Source organism: Nelusetta ayraudi, unplaced genomic scaffold, assembly GCF_046127955.1.
Source record: "Nelusetta ayraudi isolate G7.1 ecotype Tasmania unplaced genomic scaffold, CSIRO-AGI_Nayr_v1 ptg000039l, whole genome shotgun sequence".
Lineage (NCBI taxonomy): Eukaryota > Metazoa > Chordata > Actinopteri > Tetraodontiformes > Monacanthidae > Nelusetta > Nelusetta ayraudi.
The window spans coordinates 579,197-597,387 of NW_027466089.1; the positions used below are offsets into that span (position 1 = coordinate 579,197).

At 48.7% G+C, this 18,191-nt stretch overlaps 1 protein-coding gene across 2 annotated transcripts in view; it reads right to left on the bottom strand.

Moving 5' to 3' along the window:
• Positions 1-18,191, bottom strand: part of atrx (ATRX chromatin remodeler) — a 36,613-nt gene that overhangs the window by 13,468 nt on the left and 4,954 nt on the right. For both annotated transcript variants that reach the window (XM_076032861.1, XM_076032860.1), the window contains exons 8-29: positions 16,178-18,102; positions 15,613-15,685; positions 15,298-15,467; positions 15,040-15,204; positions 14,815-14,932; positions 14,584-14,683; positions 14,126-14,290; positions 13,301-13,442; positions 13,058-13,167; positions 12,657-12,803; positions 12,372-12,549; positions 11,533-11,670; positions 11,257-11,432; positions 10,656-10,773; positions 9,432-9,562; positions 9,120-9,214; positions 8,884-9,020; positions 7,603-7,756; positions 7,408-7,508; positions 5,898-6,006; positions 5,620-5,797; positions 4,550-4,741 (exon numbers count right to left, since the gene is read on the bottom strand). In XM_076032861.1, the coding sequence (XP_075888976.1) occupies positions 4,550-4,741; positions 5,620-5,797; positions 5,898-6,006; positions 7,408-7,508; positions 7,603-7,756; positions 8,884-9,020; positions 9,120-9,214; positions 9,432-9,562; positions 10,656-10,773; positions 11,257-11,432; positions 11,533-11,670; positions 12,372-12,549; positions 12,657-12,803; positions 13,058-13,167; positions 13,301-13,442; positions 14,126-14,290; positions 14,584-14,683; positions 14,815-14,932; positions 15,040-15,204; positions 15,298-15,467; positions 15,613-15,685; positions 16,178-18,102 (4,822 nt within the window). The remainder of the gene's footprint in view (positions 1-4,549; positions 4,742-5,619; positions 5,798-5,897; positions 6,007-7,407; positions 7,509-7,602; positions 7,757-8,883; positions 9,021-9,119; positions 9,215-9,431; positions 9,563-10,655; positions 10,774-11,256; positions 11,433-11,532; positions 11,671-12,371; positions 12,550-12,656; positions 12,804-13,057; positions 13,168-13,300; positions 13,443-14,125; positions 14,291-14,583; positions 14,684-14,814; positions 14,933-15,039; positions 15,205-15,297; positions 15,468-15,612; positions 15,686-16,177; positions 18,103-18,191) is intronic.

An 18,191-nucleotide genomic window follows, 5' to 3' on the forward strand; every position in this document is an offset into this window, starting at 1 on the left:
GAATGCAGAGATGACACGGCAGCAGCTTTGCTAACGAGGAGAAAGTACAGGGAGGAGGTTCTGGTAATTCTCAGCCGCTGCACAGCTGAATATCGTGAACTGAGGTGGGCCCTCGTTGCACGTGTCGGAGTGGATTCACTTCTTGCAAACTGCTAATGGAACAAAATTCAGGATTCAGAAAATTAAAAAATAATAATATGTGAACCATGTTGCTGTCTGCTGAGATTTACTCATCACTCCTAATTTGCTAATTAATTCTGCAGTCCCTGATCCAAGCATCGGCTCTACACGTTCTTTACCTGCAATAACCCAGAGATCTGTCAAAAAGAGAGAGAGAGAGCGAAAGAGAAAAAGCAGAGCTACATATCGGTTTAAATTCTATTAACTTGAGAATTCACTTTTAAAAGGTCACGGCGGATTCCAATGACTAATGGGAAAAACATGGTGTTTTATGCCTTCGGTGCTGCCGTGTGAGTGTGTCGTGGCTCCTGGAGCCCTTTGGTGGAGTTGACAGAGGCTAATGACCGGTGCAGCCGTCACCTGCTGGGAAGCACCGACTGCAGGAGTGGCCCAGCTAGCACGACGTTGCAGAGATAGCGCCTCATGGTGCGTGTGCTTGCACGTTGCACGGGAACATGCGGAGGAAATGGGCGAGGATGTGTCGGGATGGGCGGGACGGCTCCCGTCTGAGCGAGCGAGCGAGCGAGCGAGCGAGCGCTCCTTCTTTGTTATTAGCGGGCGAGATATCCTGTGGCCATTGTCTCCAATTAGTTTCTCAGAGGAGCGCGGAGACATCTTTAAGAGAGGGGTTTAAGTAATGACCCTTCATCAAGGGCGACGAGGGCCAGCGAGAGAGAGAGAGAGAGAGAGAGAGAGAGAGAGATGGAGGGGGAGAGAGAGAGAGAGAGAGAGAGAGACAGAGAGAGGAAGAAAAACAGCAACTTTACTGGGCTGGCTTTGAACATTCAAAGGCAAAAAAACTGTGAGTCAGTGAGGCAACAGATGGCGGTGATGACAGGATGAGGGGGAAAAACTGGGGGTGGGGTTAATGTTGGGCATCGCGAAAGGACAAGGGGAGGTGGGGCGGGGGGTGGCTGGTAATGGGGGGGAGGGGCAGGAGACGCAGGAACAGGAAGAGACACTCGCCGCACACGAACACAGACACAAGAATCGACAACCTGACCTGCTTCAGACAAATCCTGCAAGAAACCGGGAGGGGGGGGGGCGGGCAGAAATAGCAGAAAACCTTTTGGCTCGTCGTCGCCGTCGCGTCGTGGCTGCGGCCCGTTGATCGGGCCTCCCAGAGAACCACACGGCACACGGGTCGAGCGGTGAGTCAGAGAGTTAATTTGGGTGTGTGCGCGTGTGTCATCAGGCCCGTGTCTTTTAGCAGCCGTCGGGGTCTGTTGGTGGAGGTTCAACGTGAAACGGCCAGGATCTTCCAGGGAGAACAACCGCGAGCATCAGTGGCTGCGTTTCCATTACAGTTTTTCGCAAAATAAAAGAGATGCTTTTCGACAGAGAGCAAATTGCGATTTGCAGGTGTTTCCATTGAATGGTGTGAAGTGCAATAGCCGTAATTCTCGTAAAATCTCGTCCTGCGAGATTTACCAGAATTACGCTTTTGTTTATTTACGTTTGTTTGCTGTCAAGAATGGTGCTTATATTTTCTCTTTAATTAAAAAAAATATTCAGTTTCCTTCTCCGTCCAAAAAATAACGCGCCATTTTCACTTGAAGTCAACTGGTCATGTGACCTCGTACGTCACGTCCGGTGACGTGTAATGCGAAAAAAAAGTGTTTCCATGACACTTTTGCGATATAACTCTATACCAATACATCTCAAAAACCACCTCATAAGAGCGTCAAAACCTTTTGAGAGGTTGTTCGAAATGTAGGCGTTTCCATTGCCAGTTTTTTATTGCGATATTTAGGCTTTGCGCAATTCTAGGGGTAACGAAAACACACTTTGCTTTCCCTGTTACTGCTCACCTTGCCATGTGTACTGTGCAGTGACTTTGACAGAAAGTAATGATTGGAAATATGACAGCCTGTCCTTTGTTTTTTGCTCAAATGCACTGCACGAGTTAAATTTAAAATTTGTATCTCTTCTGTATTTAAAGGTCCAGTGTGTAAAGGAAGTCGGGGAAGTTGGGTATTTAAGGTAGCTTGCCTGAGAGTGCTTTTCGTATTTAGAGCACTATTTAGCTAACTTGTAAGCAAGTATATTTTTATCGACATATATGAGACCAGTTCTAAGGATAGGAAAACTAAATGACTTTTATTGCACTGCAAGTACACACTTTTATTAATGTATGTATGGGCAACATGTTAAGATTTTACCAATACAAAAATCATAAATCAACCCAAATTTTACACACTGGACCTTTAAACAACCTTGACTTTTGTACAAGTCTGTGATTGTGACTTTCTGGCCCTTTTCCACTCTTGTATTTGCCCATTCACGCGCAAACACGGCAACCCTCGGCGGTGCCTCCCGCTGCTCATCATCTGCACCCGACCAGTCAGGGGGCCTCGAGGTTCGAACTGACGAAGGAAGCGGCGCCGCTCGACCCACTGAAAACAGCTGCACTTGCGAACGGAGGCTTCGCGAGCGACAAAAGCCAAGCTGGCACCGGGAAGAGTTCTTCCCAGCTTGAAGAGCTTAGAGGAATAAGCCGGGGAAAAAAAACGAGCTCCCTCTGCCATGGCTCGGATCATTTTCTCCTTTCGCAGAGCAGCTCGCTGGGCCCTGGAGTGATGGAGGGCGTCTGACTCATCTTCACATCATTCCAGATGGCAAATTCCTTCCACAATACTCGCGACTCTTGCGCTGCCACATCACAGCGAGGCTTCGCGGCCAAGAACAGGTTCAGCTCGTAACGGGGCTCGTCCGCCGCCGCCGCCTCTCCTTTTATTATTTATTTCCTTTTAATACCGTGTCACGTAAATGTCGCCGGGGCTCGTTAAAGATCACACGCACATCTTGATGCGCCGCCGCCGCGGCTCACCGAGCGCTCGTCGAGAGCTCCAGCTGTGCGGCGCCGCATGGCGAGAGGTGAAAGACGCAGCAGCAAAGGCTTCTACCTGTTAATAGCACATCTATGAAGGTTTCACCTCTCCCGACTGAGATGGAGAGAGTCTTGCGCCTGGTGGAGTATGTATGCATTCTGTTTACGGATATCCGCACAGTAATTCCCGGTGGAACCAAAACAAAGAAGCGGAGCCACTCAGGAGGACATGAATAAACGCAGGGGCCGTGGAGAGGAGAAAAAATATAGCAGGGAGACCGGGAAGGAAGAGCGGAGGAGGGATTGAAAAAAAAGAAGAGGAGAGCAGGTTTATAGACGGGCAGCAGCAGTGTTGCAATGAGAAGACTATTTGGTAAATAGCAGTAAACAGACAAATCGACGCAGCTGCGGAGTAGCTGCGTGGCCCATGTAAGGGCTGCGTGTTCTCATTAAACCCCAGGGGGTCGGCGACGGTGACACAGCACCTGCGTCAAAGAGGGGCGAGCCGAGTGCGAGGCGAAGAGAGTGCACGGCCGTGCAAAGAAAAGTAACAACAAAAAAAAAAAAATCCAAATTAAGACGATCCAGCCAAAAACAACAACTAGAACAATACAAAAAAAAACAAACCCAGACAGGTTATAAACCAAATTTTAGGAGCTCAACTCCAAAAAGGAAGACTAACCACTCGCATGATGCACCGGGTGTTTTACTGGGGCTAAATTGCTCTGGTGCACGTTTCCTCATTTCCTTTGGCGAGAGAGGGAGAGAGGGAGAGAAAAGCCATTAAAAGTCTGTCGGGTTTGTCTCAGTTCACAAACATCCATCCCTTTTGAACACTGGGGGTGTAACAGAACATTGTGGATCCGCGGTGCGTGAAAATTACCCCCCCCGCCCTCTCCTCCTCCTCCACGGGAGGGTGAGAGAGGGGCGGGGGGTGGTGGGATGGTGGGATGGTGGTGGTGGGGGGTAGGGGCTTGCATGTGGTTCGCAGAGTGAACAGCAAAGAAAGAAAGAAAAAAAAGAAAAAAGTGACCGTCCCAGCTTTACGGCCGACTGTTAAGTTTAAACAGTTTCCTACATCAGAGTGGCGGTGCTCAGAAAAGCAGCGACTGGCTGCGACCCACCGCTGTTCTCGCCGCCGGTTTTCAGTGGGAAACTGGGTGCGCTTGTCGTCGCGGAAGCCCAAAAAAAACAAAAAAAAAACAAGCAGGGCAGATTGTGAAATTTATGGCATGTTTGGCAGTAATCTGCGGTAAACCGACTCTGGAGTGGAACGGCTCCAGCCGCTCTGTTCCTGTCACACACCAAACCCTTAGACGGCATGTGTCCAATCAGAGTGAGCGCCCCCGAGGAACATACGGCTACATCCTGGGTAGGGCCGTGTGTTGTGGATTTTTTTTTTTTTTTCATTTAAAAAAATAGAAACATTAAGCTAAAATAATTAATGTCTTTCAGAAGACTAAGTAGTTGTTTACAACCTGTGTCGAAGAAAGAACTTTTTGTTTTTGTTTTTCCCTTCTTTTGTTTTTGTTTTTTTACCTTGGGGAGCACAGGCGTAGCCGACTTCCTCTTTTTCCCTGAGGTTTCGTCCAGGAGCTCCGGCTCAAAGGTGTAGAGCTCGGCCAGCTCGGTGGTGGTGAAGTGGCGCTCGATCTGCTGCTGGTCCACCACCCGGAACGATAGAGACTGTTTGGTGACCTGCCGGTCGTAAATCTTCTCCTCCATGGTACCCTGGAGGAGAGGGGGAGGAGAGAGGAGAAGGAGCTTGAATAGAGTTGCACCATACTGGACAAACAGCGAGAGCTTGGACCCTCACGATAAGACGGCTGGAGGTTCAATTCCCAGATTCCCACAATTTGCATCTGGGTGCCCTGGCTCCCTCTCACAGTTCAATGACAGGCGCAAATGATAAACTGGAAACTACTTCTTAGAGATCAATGTAACAAAAACACAGGAACTCGTCTTTCGTGAGAAGGTCCCTGTGACCCTTACGACTAAGGGACAGATTGTAGAGGTAGTTAACAAGTTGAAGTATTTAGGTACACATATTGACTCCAACCTACATGTCAGTGAAAACATTGACTATATCTTGAAAACGCCTCCACCTACTAGTGAAGCTCAACTCCTTTAGAGTGAGCAAGCATGTTATGGGAACAGTTTATCAGAACCTGATGGAGGGAATCTTAACTTTTAACATGACAATGTGAATGGTAACCTAAACATAAAAGGAAGAAGCCGGCTGCAGAGAAGAATGAACCGAGCTTCAAAAATCATAGGGAAGAAGAGACAGAAACAATGAAGTTGTATTTAAAAGGAGGTGCTTAGGAAAAAAGCTGTGGTGCTCTGGCCCATCATCAAAAGAAACTCACACTGCAGCTGCTGTGGTGGCCGGTTTTTCTTGATTAGAGGTAGCAGTACTTTTAAAAAGTACATAAAAAGCAGTAATTCAAAGCCTGCCCTGAAAACATTTGCCTAATGGATAATTTCAGACTGTGAGACTGCCGGTGGCACAGTAACGATCTGCTTGGTCTCGCTCAAATGTGTCATCGATCACGGCCGGACTTCAGGAGGCTGATCACGTGGGACACTGTGGTCGACGCCGCGCTCACCTGGGCGAGGAACCTGTACACGAAGACCGTCTTCAGCTGGCCAAAGCGGTAGACCCTGAAGATACTCTGGACGTCGTAGGAAGGGTTCCAGGAGGCGTCGAAGATGATGACCCTGTTGGCGGCCACCAGGTTGATGCCCAGCGAGCCGGCGCGGGTGGAAATGAGGAACAGACGTCCTCTGGAGGAGAGTGGCGGAGCCACGAGAGGAAGTGAGGGGAAAGCTACAGAGCCGCTTGTATTTCTATCACCGTCTTCCGTTTGGTCGCTTCGTGTTCTACCTTATGTTGCTGGTGTCGTTAAACTCCTCGGCCCATTTCTTCCTGGTGGTGGCGTTGGTGGAGCCGTCCAGGCGGTAGTAGTCAATGTTCCTGAACCACTTGCCTTCACCTTCAAAGACACGTCGCACCCAAATCAAATCTGACGGCTTCACTTTTTTCTTTTCTTTTTTTTTGTCAGAGTTTCATCTGCACAAAACCTTCCGAAAACACACGACGTCATCATCATCATCATCATCATCATCGTCATCATCATCATCATCGGCTACGCCCTTATTTGTTCTCTCTTGGCAACAGAACTTGGGTTCAGTATCAGCAGACAGACTGTTGTGTTGGTGTGAGGCCGGCCGGCCTTGTTTAGTCTTCGCCGTCACATCACCGCCGTCACCCAACCCCCGTCCACCCACCCACCGTCCTCACCGGCCTTTATAAACCGCTGCGTCGGTATGTTTCCAATTATGCCGCTGTGATCTTTTCATTACAAATTACAAACCCTTGAGCAAACATTTTTTGCAGAATAAAAAGTCAAGGTCTAATCATTTTCAAAAATTCAAGTAAAAACAGCTGCCGGTGTTTAATTAGGAACACGACCTTACACCAGCGGCGGTGCGCATGTGAATGCCTGCCTGCCTGCCTGCGTGCGTGCGTGCGTGTGTGTGTGCGTGTGTGTTTAAGGGGGTAATAAGCAGGCAGAGAGCGTACAAGTATACATGCTGCAGGTGGCCTGCTTCACCAGAGTGAGAGCCGCATCTCAGCATCAGGGGGAAACAAAAAACAGGCCTTCTGCAACTTAATATCTCGTGCGATGTATGCAAGATCAATTCATGCAGCACCATAAAACCAAAGAACTCACTTTAAGAAAAAAAAAACAGCAGAGGTTCGTACATCAATTACTTGCTTCATGAGTGCAGGGCTCCAGATTTACTTTTTTTTTTCCTGTTTTTATGAGCACAGTGGCCCCCAGCTTAAAACTGTAGGGGTGCACTGGGGTGGTCTTGCAAAGTAAATCTTCACATTTCTTCTTATGTTCATTATACTACTGACACATGCAATAAATACAGAAACAACAATGTTTGAAATTCACAAATGTCATTTTCACGTTATTTCGTGAAAATGTGAAATTATCCCGTTATTTTGTGATAATTAATAACGTGATACTGAGGGGACATTCTAAAACGCTGAACGTAAAAAGTTTAGCGTAGCTTAATGTCCGAAAACAGCGATCAACTGTCACCAAATTTCACGTGGACATCTGCAGTTCGATGGCCAGCTTGTTATAACGTGAAACTTCCACAAATAAACGTGATAGTTTCACGTTATAACGTGAAAATTATAGCGTAAAAACGTGACGACAATTTCAATTCACAAGCTGGGAAATTGACTTGCACGTCTCAAATTTTAGGGCCAAAATGCAACCATGTGGGGGCAGTCTGGAGCCTCCTTTGAAGATAGGTGACATGGGAGGCAATGATGACAGCCAACCAAAGGGTGGCGCTTGCTGCACACAATGTACCTTTATACGGAGAGACTTTGTCCTCGTCTTTAGCTCGGCAGGAGAGCTCCAGGAAGTCCTCGATCAGGTCCAGTGAGATGAGAGACTGACTGAACACCAGCCTGCGGACGGGACGGGAGACGCTCCGTGTCACTGCATCGTCACTCAGTCACATTCTCCCGAAATCGCGCTGAGGCGACGCAACGGCACACTCACACTTTGTCCTCTGCCTCCTCAGCCATGCGCAGGATCTCGAAGAGTAGCGTAATCTTCCCCGAGTGCTCCAGGATCTCGGCGTCGGCCTCGGTGACAAACTCCTTGTGCCAGTCGGGGGTGGGGCTCCCTGGTGTGGAGCCGGCGGGCTGAGGCGCTTTGGCGGCGCACGAAAAGTAACAGATTAGCTGTTTGTTTGCAGTCAACGCGGCCTCATAACAAGCCGCCATAAACACATAGTTTCTCTATGATGTGTTCGCCCTGCCAGTCGACGGCGCCGTGCGTGCGGGAATTAGCCGCCAAAGCTGGAATGTTGTTAAATGTTTTCTTTCGCGGGATTATACAAGATCCTCTTTCCCTGCTGTATTTTCCTTATCGCCTTGCAACTCGGGGCCCGTTTACACAGAGACTATTTTTTTTCTTTTAAACCAATCATTTTCTGAAACATTAAGAAAAAGGCATTTAGACAAAGCCTTGTTCAAAAATGTTCAGACAAAACTACTGAAACTGCTACAGTACTTATGCCAGGCCTTGTGTGGCGCTGTTTGCAAGTTTACTTCCTGAAGGTGGAAAAGAAGACCTGGAGCGTGGCATATTTGCTGAATAAGGAGCAGTAGTAGTAGGTAGTACTATTACCCTCACATACTAGCAAACTTAGCTAGACCTGTTAGGCTGCGTTCAGACTGCAGGCGAATCAGATTCCAATCAGATTCCTTCTCAATTCCAATTTCAGGCCTGACTGTCCACACTGTTTTTAGCAAGTGTCCAAATGGGATCTGGCTCTGTTCAGACTGGGCCACATTATTGACCCATCTGACAGGTATGCTGAAGCAACGACCTCCTCGGAACTACAGCAAACCTGTCAGCGGAGGCGTTCTCCAGCGCGTGTAGCGTGTGACATCATATAATTGCAAAAGTGGAAAAAACTAAATGGATTTGCTGCGATAAATGCCCTCGAGTGAGTAGCAGCAGTCAAAACTGAAAGGTGTGTTTGGAGCGGATCAGACTGAGACGCATCTGTCCAAATGTCATTTGAAAAGACCTCCCAAAGGTGGTCTCAATCTGTTTTGTAAAAATCGGATTTCATGTGATTTGTGACTGTTCAGACTACAAAAGAGGAATCCGGTTTCAATCTGGATGGGCTAAAAATCAGATTTTGCCTGGCAGTCTGAATGTGGCTTTCGCTGGACTTGTTAAACACTTTAAAAACAGACACCAGTTTGCCAATTGATTATCATTTACAATTATCACTCAAACGTATGGGCACTGGTCTAGTTTACTTACGTTCCTCGACAGACTCTCTCCTGTTGCGGCCCTCCCCGTTCTTGCCCCGGGAGCTGGTGTTCCACTCCTTGATGACCTCCACGTCGTCGCTGTCGGAATCCTCGGACCCTTTCTTTTTCCCCCTCCCTTTCTTCTTCCTAGTAGGGGGACGAACGGTGAAGGAGGTCGATTCAGACACGGAGACGGCCGACGGGGAATGAATAAAGCGAAGTTGCTCTGCAGGTGAGGTGGCTCACTTTTTTGGCTTCTCGTTCTCTGAAGACAGACTCATGGAGGATTCTTCCGTATCGGAGGCGATGAACTCTTCCATGCTGTCTTCATCGAAAAAACCCTGCAGAGAGAAAAACCCCATCAGCTGGCTGGATGGCAGCTGTGCAGGCTCTCAGGAAGCCATTCCTTCCTTCCACCATCAATCCATCCATCCACGCTACGGCGATACGTGCGGTGCGCGGCCTGTCAGCGCCGCCGTTGCTTTTCCGCAGCGTGCGCAACTTTGCATCAGGTGTATTTTCTCTGTTTGACTTTGGTCTTTGCGCCCAGAAACCTACTCTGTTTTCTTTGCTGATGTAGTCCAGCTGAAGGCACCAGGGATGGGTCCAGATTCTGCTGAGCATCTGGAAATCCTGGAAGAGTTTGGTGCCGGCGCGGCCCCGGCCCCCCTCTGCGGCACTGCCCACACCTGCGGACAAAGGAGCCAGTTGGAAGGACGAGGAAGACGGGTGTGTGTTTGTGTTAGGTGGCCGGCGGCAGAGGCTTTTCACACTGACAGAAAATAGCGAGGGGGTCCGAATTGGCGCGTTTTGCTAAATCTGTTGAATTTATTTCACGTGTCTGTGGGGAAAAGAGCAGACAATCGCTGGAAAGTGATTTTCTTGCAGCTCAGATAAATATGCTTTACGGTTGCATCCTCCATCTGTTCACACTTGTACTGTATATTATAATAAAATAATAAACAGCAGAAAAAACTAAAAGGAAAAACAAACTGGAAGTACTGTGATTCAGTCATTTTGCTCTTTGAAGTAGATCTCTGCAGAATGAGGCGATGTCACGTTATGCCAGCTCTGTGTGTCCTCCTCATTGACTCTGGGAGGTCACATGTTGCAGCACCATGCCCGGGCAAAACACCTCTCTTGAGGTCCACCGCAACAGTCCCCGCTCCTGCCTAGTGAGCCACAGCGCCCCCTTCCTCTTTCACTCCTCCACTGCAGATTTTGCTCTTGACGATTCTTTTATTTGTCTTTAATCTGAAGCTAAAAACTCTTGCTGCTTCTTTTGCTCCAAAGTATTTTTTCGCGCCTGGTCCTTTACGACCCCCGTGTTCGCCCCCTTCAGCAGCCCCACCCCCCGACCACCCCACTCCCAGAGCTCTTCATTAGGGAGACGTGGGAAAATGGGCTTAAAACTGAGCCTGCGGCACATTGCCAGCTGCCACTTTTACACACACACGCACGCGAAAAGTGGGAGACCTTCCACTTACCTGTAACCTCCTTTAGGTAAATGAAAACTATTTAGGCGAGCGCTTTTCGGATAATTATAGTCAGCGGTGGAACGAGGCTGAGTCAAAGATTAGCAGAGGAATTCTTCCTCTCGTTCTGCTCATACGAGGGATATAAACTCTGTTTATTGTGACTCCATCTATCCGGGTCGAGCAAATTTAAAGCAAACTTTGGACCACTTTCTTTCAGTACGCTAATGACACATTTCCATTGAGTGATTTGATACAAAACACGTGACTAAAACCAGCAGCTACTAAACCAGAAACCAGCTCTCACCTGTGAAGTGCTCCAAGTAGTATCTGTAGAGCGTACACTGGATGGGAGTCACCCTGACAGACAGCACATACTCGTGCTTAGGAGGCAGGAACTTGGTGAGGGCCGTGTAGTCTTTTCTCTGTCGGAAGCAAGAGATAACTTTCATTTGTGAAGGATTCAATGAATCAAAGAAAAAAAAAAAAAACAAGGTAGGAGTTTTCCTTTGTTGATGTTAACAATTAATCGACGATCGATTAATTTGTTGATTAAGAATTTATTCGATTAAATTAAATTAGTCACAATTAATTGAACAGTTTTTAAACATTTTTTTTCTTTCATGACTACAACAAGTTACTTTTCAACAATTTTTTTTTTTTAAAGTTGAAATGTGACCCATTAGAAGTCTACTTAAAGTCAGAAAATACATGGTGTTTTGAATGTTCTCTAATGTAAAAATGGGTCACATTGGACCCTCAACATTATAATGTGTTCCTTACACATTTTTCATTGTGACATTTAGCTTCTCAGGAAAAAAATTGCCGCTTATCAATCAATCGTCAATCGATCGATAAGGTCAATCAACTAACGACTAATGAATGAATCGCCAATCTGCATCCCGAACCTGAACACAGCCGGCCAGCATCTCGTAGAGGATGTGAGCCCTTTTCTTCATGATGCGCACATCGTGCAGCGTGGAGTCGGCACATTGGCCGTTCTGGATGGGATTAATGAAGCGGTTCCTGAACTCCTTGACGGACCCCAGCAGATTCTCCTTGATGAAGTTCACCATGCAGTGGTCTGTGGAGGGGAGAGTGGGGGGGGGGTCACACAAGTTTGAGACACGAGCAGGTGAGAGTGAGACGACGGAGACCTGCCGAGTTCAACTGGGCCGACTCACATTCAATCAGGTTGTTTTGCAGGGGCGTCCCGGTCAGCACCACCCTCCTCCGCGTCCTGATGGAGTTCATGGCTTTTGAGACGGCGGACGCCTCGTTTTTCAAGATGTGGCCTTCGTCGCAGATCACCAAGTCTGGACCTGGAGCGAGTAGAACGGAGCAAGTCAAAGCTTTTAATCAATTATTGACTTTTGTCACAATCATTTTTGCCCTTTTTGTTTTTCTTTTAGTAATTTATGTAATGTAAATAAGCATAATGTAATAAGGAGTGCAGTATTATGCTCTGTCTGCACCTTTGCAGGCACTTTTGCTATGTGTTTTTATTAGACTAACTGTACTCCTACACTGACTCAGGGAAACGTACAAGAGTTTCAATGCACATGTTTTAACTTGTTTTTAACTTGTACAAATGGCAATTAACAGCTGCTGTTGAACGCTCCTACATGGCTGTTCCAAGTTGTTTAGACCAATCTTAATAGTTCATATATTTGGCTTGATTACATAGGGGTACATGTTTCAACGGTATTAGCATTAGAAGTCCTACATCAGAGCCTGCCTCTAGGTTTTCAAAGCAAAAATAACTGCTAAGAATAATTCACACACAACACATAAATCCAGACAGCCAAAAAAAATGCCAGTTATAAATGTTCCACTATTGTAGTAGCACAGCAAGGCTAGGAGGCTACATGAATAGCATGTGCTTCAGGAGCACCATAGTTACAACAAAAGAAACCAGAAAAACTTGCAACAGCTATGCTTTCTAACCTATAATTGACTCTATTTTGACATCGTAGCACCGGTTCCACATCTTACTACAGTCCTGCAGCAACCTGTGCCGTACCTGGATCCACCAGTGTCTTCTGGAAGGTCTCCTTCAGCTTCTTGCTCTTGGTGTTCCTGCCTTGCGTCAGGTTCCGGTACATCTCATAACCTATGATCATGATTCCACCCATCTCCTGCCACTGCTGCAGCGCGAAAGCTCGCTCCTGGGGCCTCTTCACCGTGGCCAGTTCAGTCACCTGGTGGAAACAAGGCAGGACCATCACGCACTAGGAACTAACTAGGAGTGTGAGAAATGTATCCATCATTGCAACTAAAGGGAATGTTTGTAATAAAAGCTCCAAACCTCTAAACACTCCTCGTCCTTCATTCCGTGTTGCCACTTCTCAAACTCATTGAGCCAGTTCAGGACGGTGTTCAGGGGACAAACCACCAGCGCAGTGCTGAAGTCCAGCTTGTCACACAGCAGCAACGTGTGAAGGAAGGTCACCACCTAGTGGGAAAAGGCAAAACTGCATTCACAGATTCGAGCAGGTCTGCAAACGGCTGGTTAACGCATCACGTTTGAAGAGGATTAAGATTTTCTTTGCACTGAAAACACGTTGCATTAAGCTCTTATTACCAGTCTGACAAGTGTTTAAAAGATTTGCAACATGTTGGCTGAAAAAAACCCACTGAAGTCCAATTTATTATGGCTAACAAACTGACTTTTCCTCACATGGCTTCATTATCATTCTGTCTACCTACTTGCAGAGTTTTCCCCAGTCCCATACAGTGGGCGAGGATGCAGCCTGAGCCGGAGGACTTTTTGATCTTCCTCATAGATTCACAGCAGCAGTCCCACATAAACTGCACCCCTGCAGACACAGAGAACAAACACACCAGTGTCAACATTCCACATTCCAACGGTCCAGAGCTGAGGCGCCCAAATTTTGGTTCTCACACACACAGCTGCTCATTGTCATTCAGCGCGTTTGACTCGCTTCGTACCATCGACCTGGTGAGGTTTGAGCTTCGTGACCAGGTTCTCGTGCACCTGCACAATCGGCTCCTTGGTCTCTTCATCCTCATCCAGGACAAGCTTGGTGGTGATGGGACAAGTCACCTGAGAGTTCTCCTTCACCACGATCACCTGAAGAACAGAACAGAACAGAGAATTGGGTCAGAAAGAAAAAATGTACAACCAATTTTAAAACACAGAAACCCAAAGAACTTGCATAAAATAGAAACTATGCAAAGCATATAATGACAATCATGAAATCCCCTGGAACAAAAAAACACCTGGGCACATTTCCCTTTGAAGGCTTCTGAGTTCAGTCATTAAAATACGCACTATTCTAAGCTAAAACCAACCATCAGGGAGACTTGAAATAGGACAAGATATTTTAAAATGTCTGTTATTCTACAAGTGTGGCAGACTGGGGATTGCATTCAAGTGCAACAGGATTTTAGAATTTATCATTTCTCATACCTAAAGGGAGGTGAAAGAAAAATATATATGCTAATGTATAATAATAGCTGACTTCTTGTTTTAATTAGATTAAAAAAATTTTTTTTTTTTATTAATTATTAAATTATTTCAACTGGCAGGGGAGGTTGGTGCTATAATAAGGCACGTAATTGACATGGCAATGTCAAAATGCATTTTTATCTTATCAGTGTCTGACAGAAAACTGGTAAATGAAATTATATCTTCCTTTGAAATCTCCCCAGTGGCGTCGTCCTACATGAGTGCTTTAAGCTAGTTCGCAGTTGACCCGGTGCCATTCTGCCCAGACCCGAGTGTTGAAGACTCAACCGGTCCGAGCCTTTTACCTCTCTGAGTTTCTCCCTGAGTGCTTCTCTGTCTGCGATGCGCTTCCTCCTGTCCTCCTCCTCTTTCAGGGCGTCCCTGGTCTCCATCCGCAGCTTGTCATCCTTCATGATTTTGCGGATCTTTTTGCGCCCTTTGCGGTCCTCTCCATCTTCATCCTCTCCGCTCTGCGGAAATGAACACTTTAAGTCGAGCTCTCTGATCTCGGGGCCCCTCGGGGCATTGGGGGAAAAGGGGGGGGATTCACTTCCAACGATTAATTGTGGCTGCAATAATCCTCACAACATGCCGCAGGGGGGGGGGGGGGGGGGAGTTCAAATAACATTTTGAGGTGTCATGCATGACTTGAGAAGTAAACGCAATGTGGGTTCCATCTCCTCCACCTGGAAAAAGCTATCATGGGGGATGCAAACTCCTGGACACTTTCAGACTGGGAGCGAGTGCTCTGCATTTTAAACACCTTCTCATTGCTGGAGGACGACTCCTGGACTTTGATTCTGCGGCGCTTCTTCTTCTGCTTGTAACTTCTCTGTTTCTCATCATCCTTCTTCTGCGTAGCTCTGCAACACAGAAAAATACACATTTAAAAAAAAAGAAAGAAATTCAAACGGGCGCAGGAGATGCAACCAAATCCGGCCGCGATAAATCTCAGCATCAGTGATGCTCCTTTGCCGGAGGAGAGCTTCCTCACCTCGTCTTCCGCCGTTTCCCGTCTCCCTCAGACTCACTGAGCGCTTCGGAGATTTCCGACTCTTCACTTTCGGATCCTTCCTTCTTAAAGTCAGAATCTTCGGAGTCGTCGCTGCCGACTGACAGTAATGCAAGAGGAAGACACACACACACAAAAAAAATGGGGGATTAGGTTGGTACGATTCACATCGGGGGAGGGCGGTGGGGACCAAGCACAGGGAACAACCTTTTTTTCTGGACTTCTTCCCTCCCTTCTTCTTCTCCTTGCCAGCAGCTTTCTCCTCTCCCGACTCGTCTTCGCTCAGCGAGAGTTTGTGACGGAGCAGCTTGTGGCGCTTGCCGCGCTTCTTGACGTTGCCGTCTGAACTGGAGCCTTCTGAGTCTTCATCGTCTGGAAGAAAAAAGGGAGAAAAGGTTGGTTTCAGAGGGGAAGATGCGCGACGAAGGAGGTCGAGTTGACGACGCGTCGCTGCGTGCGCGGCACCTTCGTCTTTTTCGTCGCTCTTGTCCTCTTTCTTTGTCTTCCTGGAGGACTTCTTCTCCTCTGCCTCCTCCTCCTCCTCGTCGTCGTCGTCCTCCTCGTCGTCCGACGAGCTATCACCTCCAGATGAGTAGTTGGATTTTATTTGGGCCAGGAGCATCTTCTTTGCAATTCTACAGGGTTAAAACGCACATTTGTTTCGGCAGCTTGGCAATGAGTGAAAAGGTCAATCGGCTTGTTAAAGGTGCCGTTTTGATTTTTCATCAGCGTCAGCAGCCCGAGCCTGAGATTTTTCCACGACGCGCCGTTGAATCGCACCTGTTTTCAGGGTCGTCGTCGTCGTCGACGTCACCACCCGGAGCAACTTTGTCTTTGTCGTCCGCCTCGTCTCCTACGCAACAGAAGGGTGTTTAACTTAAGATGAGTCAAAGTGATTCCCACTCAGTTTTGGTACAGCAAAGCAAGGCAATGGAACAAACAACGAAACAGTGACGCTGCTTAACATTAATAGCGAGACAACTCCAACTATAAATCTGAGTAGTACTGCAAGTATTTTCTCCGTAATAGAGGTTTTAAATGTCTCAACATTGAGACATTTTTTTGCAGCAAATCTTTTGCAGCAATATGCCGACGTCTCAGCAGTTGCCGAGCTGCAGTGACATTTTGTCTGCCTTGTTCAGCTAGATTGTTTTGTTTTTGGTTTCAATGTTTCAATTCTGGTGCACGGTGCGCCTCGCTAAATGCTCTGAAGTGGTGAGCTGGCCTGGTTCTGTGAAAAACTCCCAGACATAAAAAAAAAACCCAGACTGACTGAATATGCGGGGTCCAACTGATGCTTATCATAGTGGGAACTGCGAAACACGAGGCTGCAGTGCGAACCCACCAGACGACTGCCGGAACGCTCCGCCGCCCTCCATCGCGCTCTCCTCCACGATGGGCTTGATCTTCTGCACGTCGTGGTCGTCGGCCGAGTCGCCGTCCTCCTGCTGCTCCTCCTCCTCCTCTTCCTGACTGGATGACGACGACTGCAGCCTGGACGACGGCTTGGAGCTCCGCCGCTTGCTCTTCCTCTTGTAGGACCTCTTGGACTCGACCGAGCGGCTCTCCGGGGAGTTTTTGTCTTCGTCCTTCTTCTTGCCGCTCGACTTCTTCTTCGCCGCGCTCGCCTTGCCCTTGGCCGCCCTCTCCTGGTCCGAGTCGGAGCTGGACGCCTCTGCGCTCTTCTTCTGCTTCCTCTTCTTGGAGGATTTTGCCGTTTTGCCCTCCAGGTCCGAGTCCGAGCTCTCTGGCTTCCCCCTCTTGCGTTTGGACTCTTTGTCGGCGTCCGGCGTGTTCTTGGCCTTGAAGAGCCGCTTCTTGGAGCTCGCCGTTTCCTGCTCCTGCTCGTCGTCCGTGCTGTGGCCCTCCGCTGCCTTTTCCACCAGGACGGCGGGGACTTCGTCGGAGTCGGAATCCTCCGCCTTCACTTGGTCCTCGTCGCCGTTGCTGGACTTTTCGGCCTTCCCGTCCTGCTCAGAGTCGGAGGATTCGTCCTTGCGGACTTTCTTCTCGGCTTGCTTCCTCAGCGGGGTCGTCTTCACCCTGCTGGAGCGGCGGGTGGGCGGCGGGCTGCTGTTCTTGTTCTTGTCCTTGTCCTTGTCCTGCTCATCTTTGGGCTTCTTCGGCGCGTCGCCTCCCTCTCTGTTCTTGGACCTGGACTTCTTCCCGCTGGTGGTCACGACCGGCACGGGGGTGAGTTTGACGATGAGGTTCTTCACCTTGGGCTTCGGGCTCTCCGCGTCCCCGTTTGACTTGACACTCCCCGGGTCTTTTCCGGCGGCGGCGGCGGCGGCGGTGTTGGAGTCGGCCTGCGCCAGCATGGCGGAGTCGGCCAGGCTCTCCACCATCTGGAAGAGCTCCTCTGGAACGGAGGGCGGCACCGACATGATGTCCTGGTCCAAGGGCGTCTCTCCGGCCGACAGAAGTCCGTCGTCACACGGTTTGCTTTTGGACGCCTTTTTGGCCGACTCAGTCTCCGACTGGCTGTCTTTGCCGTCGGGAGCGTCTTTTGACGCCGAGTCGCTGTTCACGTCCGGCTCGTTATTCTCGTCCGCCTCCTCCTCATCGTCCTCGTCGCGCTCCATCGGCTGCCCATCGTCCTCCTCCTCCTCCAGGGCCGCCGCCTCTTCCTCCTCGTGGTCGTTTTCCGCAGCGCTCTTTGCCACCGCGACATGCTCTTCGTTGCCGTTCTGCACGTCCACGTTTTTGAACTCGTGCTCCAAGGCTTCTTCCAGCGTAGTGTGCGCTTTTTGCAAATCAGAGAGGACCGCCTTGAAGGCTTTCAAGTGGCGATACCTGATGGACCCTTGGCCCTGCTCGCCGGCCCCCTGCTGGATGAACTGGATGAACGTGTGGTTCAGGCCTGTTGTGGTTTCCACAAGCTTTTTTGCTTTCTTTATGAGTTCTTTGGGTACCTGCAGCTTTTTGTACGAGAACGTCATGGTCCCTGAGCCTTCGCTGTGTTCCTTCCCATTCACCACCGCTTTGTGCTCTTTGACTGCTTTGCTTTTGTGCCGTTTGCTCTCCTCCGACTTCTCGCTTTTACGCTGCTTGGTTTTCTGGTCCTGTTCCAGCTTCTCCATGATCCTACGGCACTTGTTGACCAACTCCTGGAGGGGATCCGACCTGCAGACGTAGCAGTGCCACTTGGAGTTCTCGTCGGTGATGAGCGACAGCTCCTTGCGGCCCAGGTTGCGCAGGATGCACTTCTTGCAGAAGGCGTTGTTGCAGTAGTCGCAGCATATCAGCTTCCCACCTTCAGCGCACCATCTGTGCACGGAGGAAGACATCGGGCACAATGACACACATATACATACAGACGCAACACATATATCCAAGTTTAATAGTCAACCTGGTTG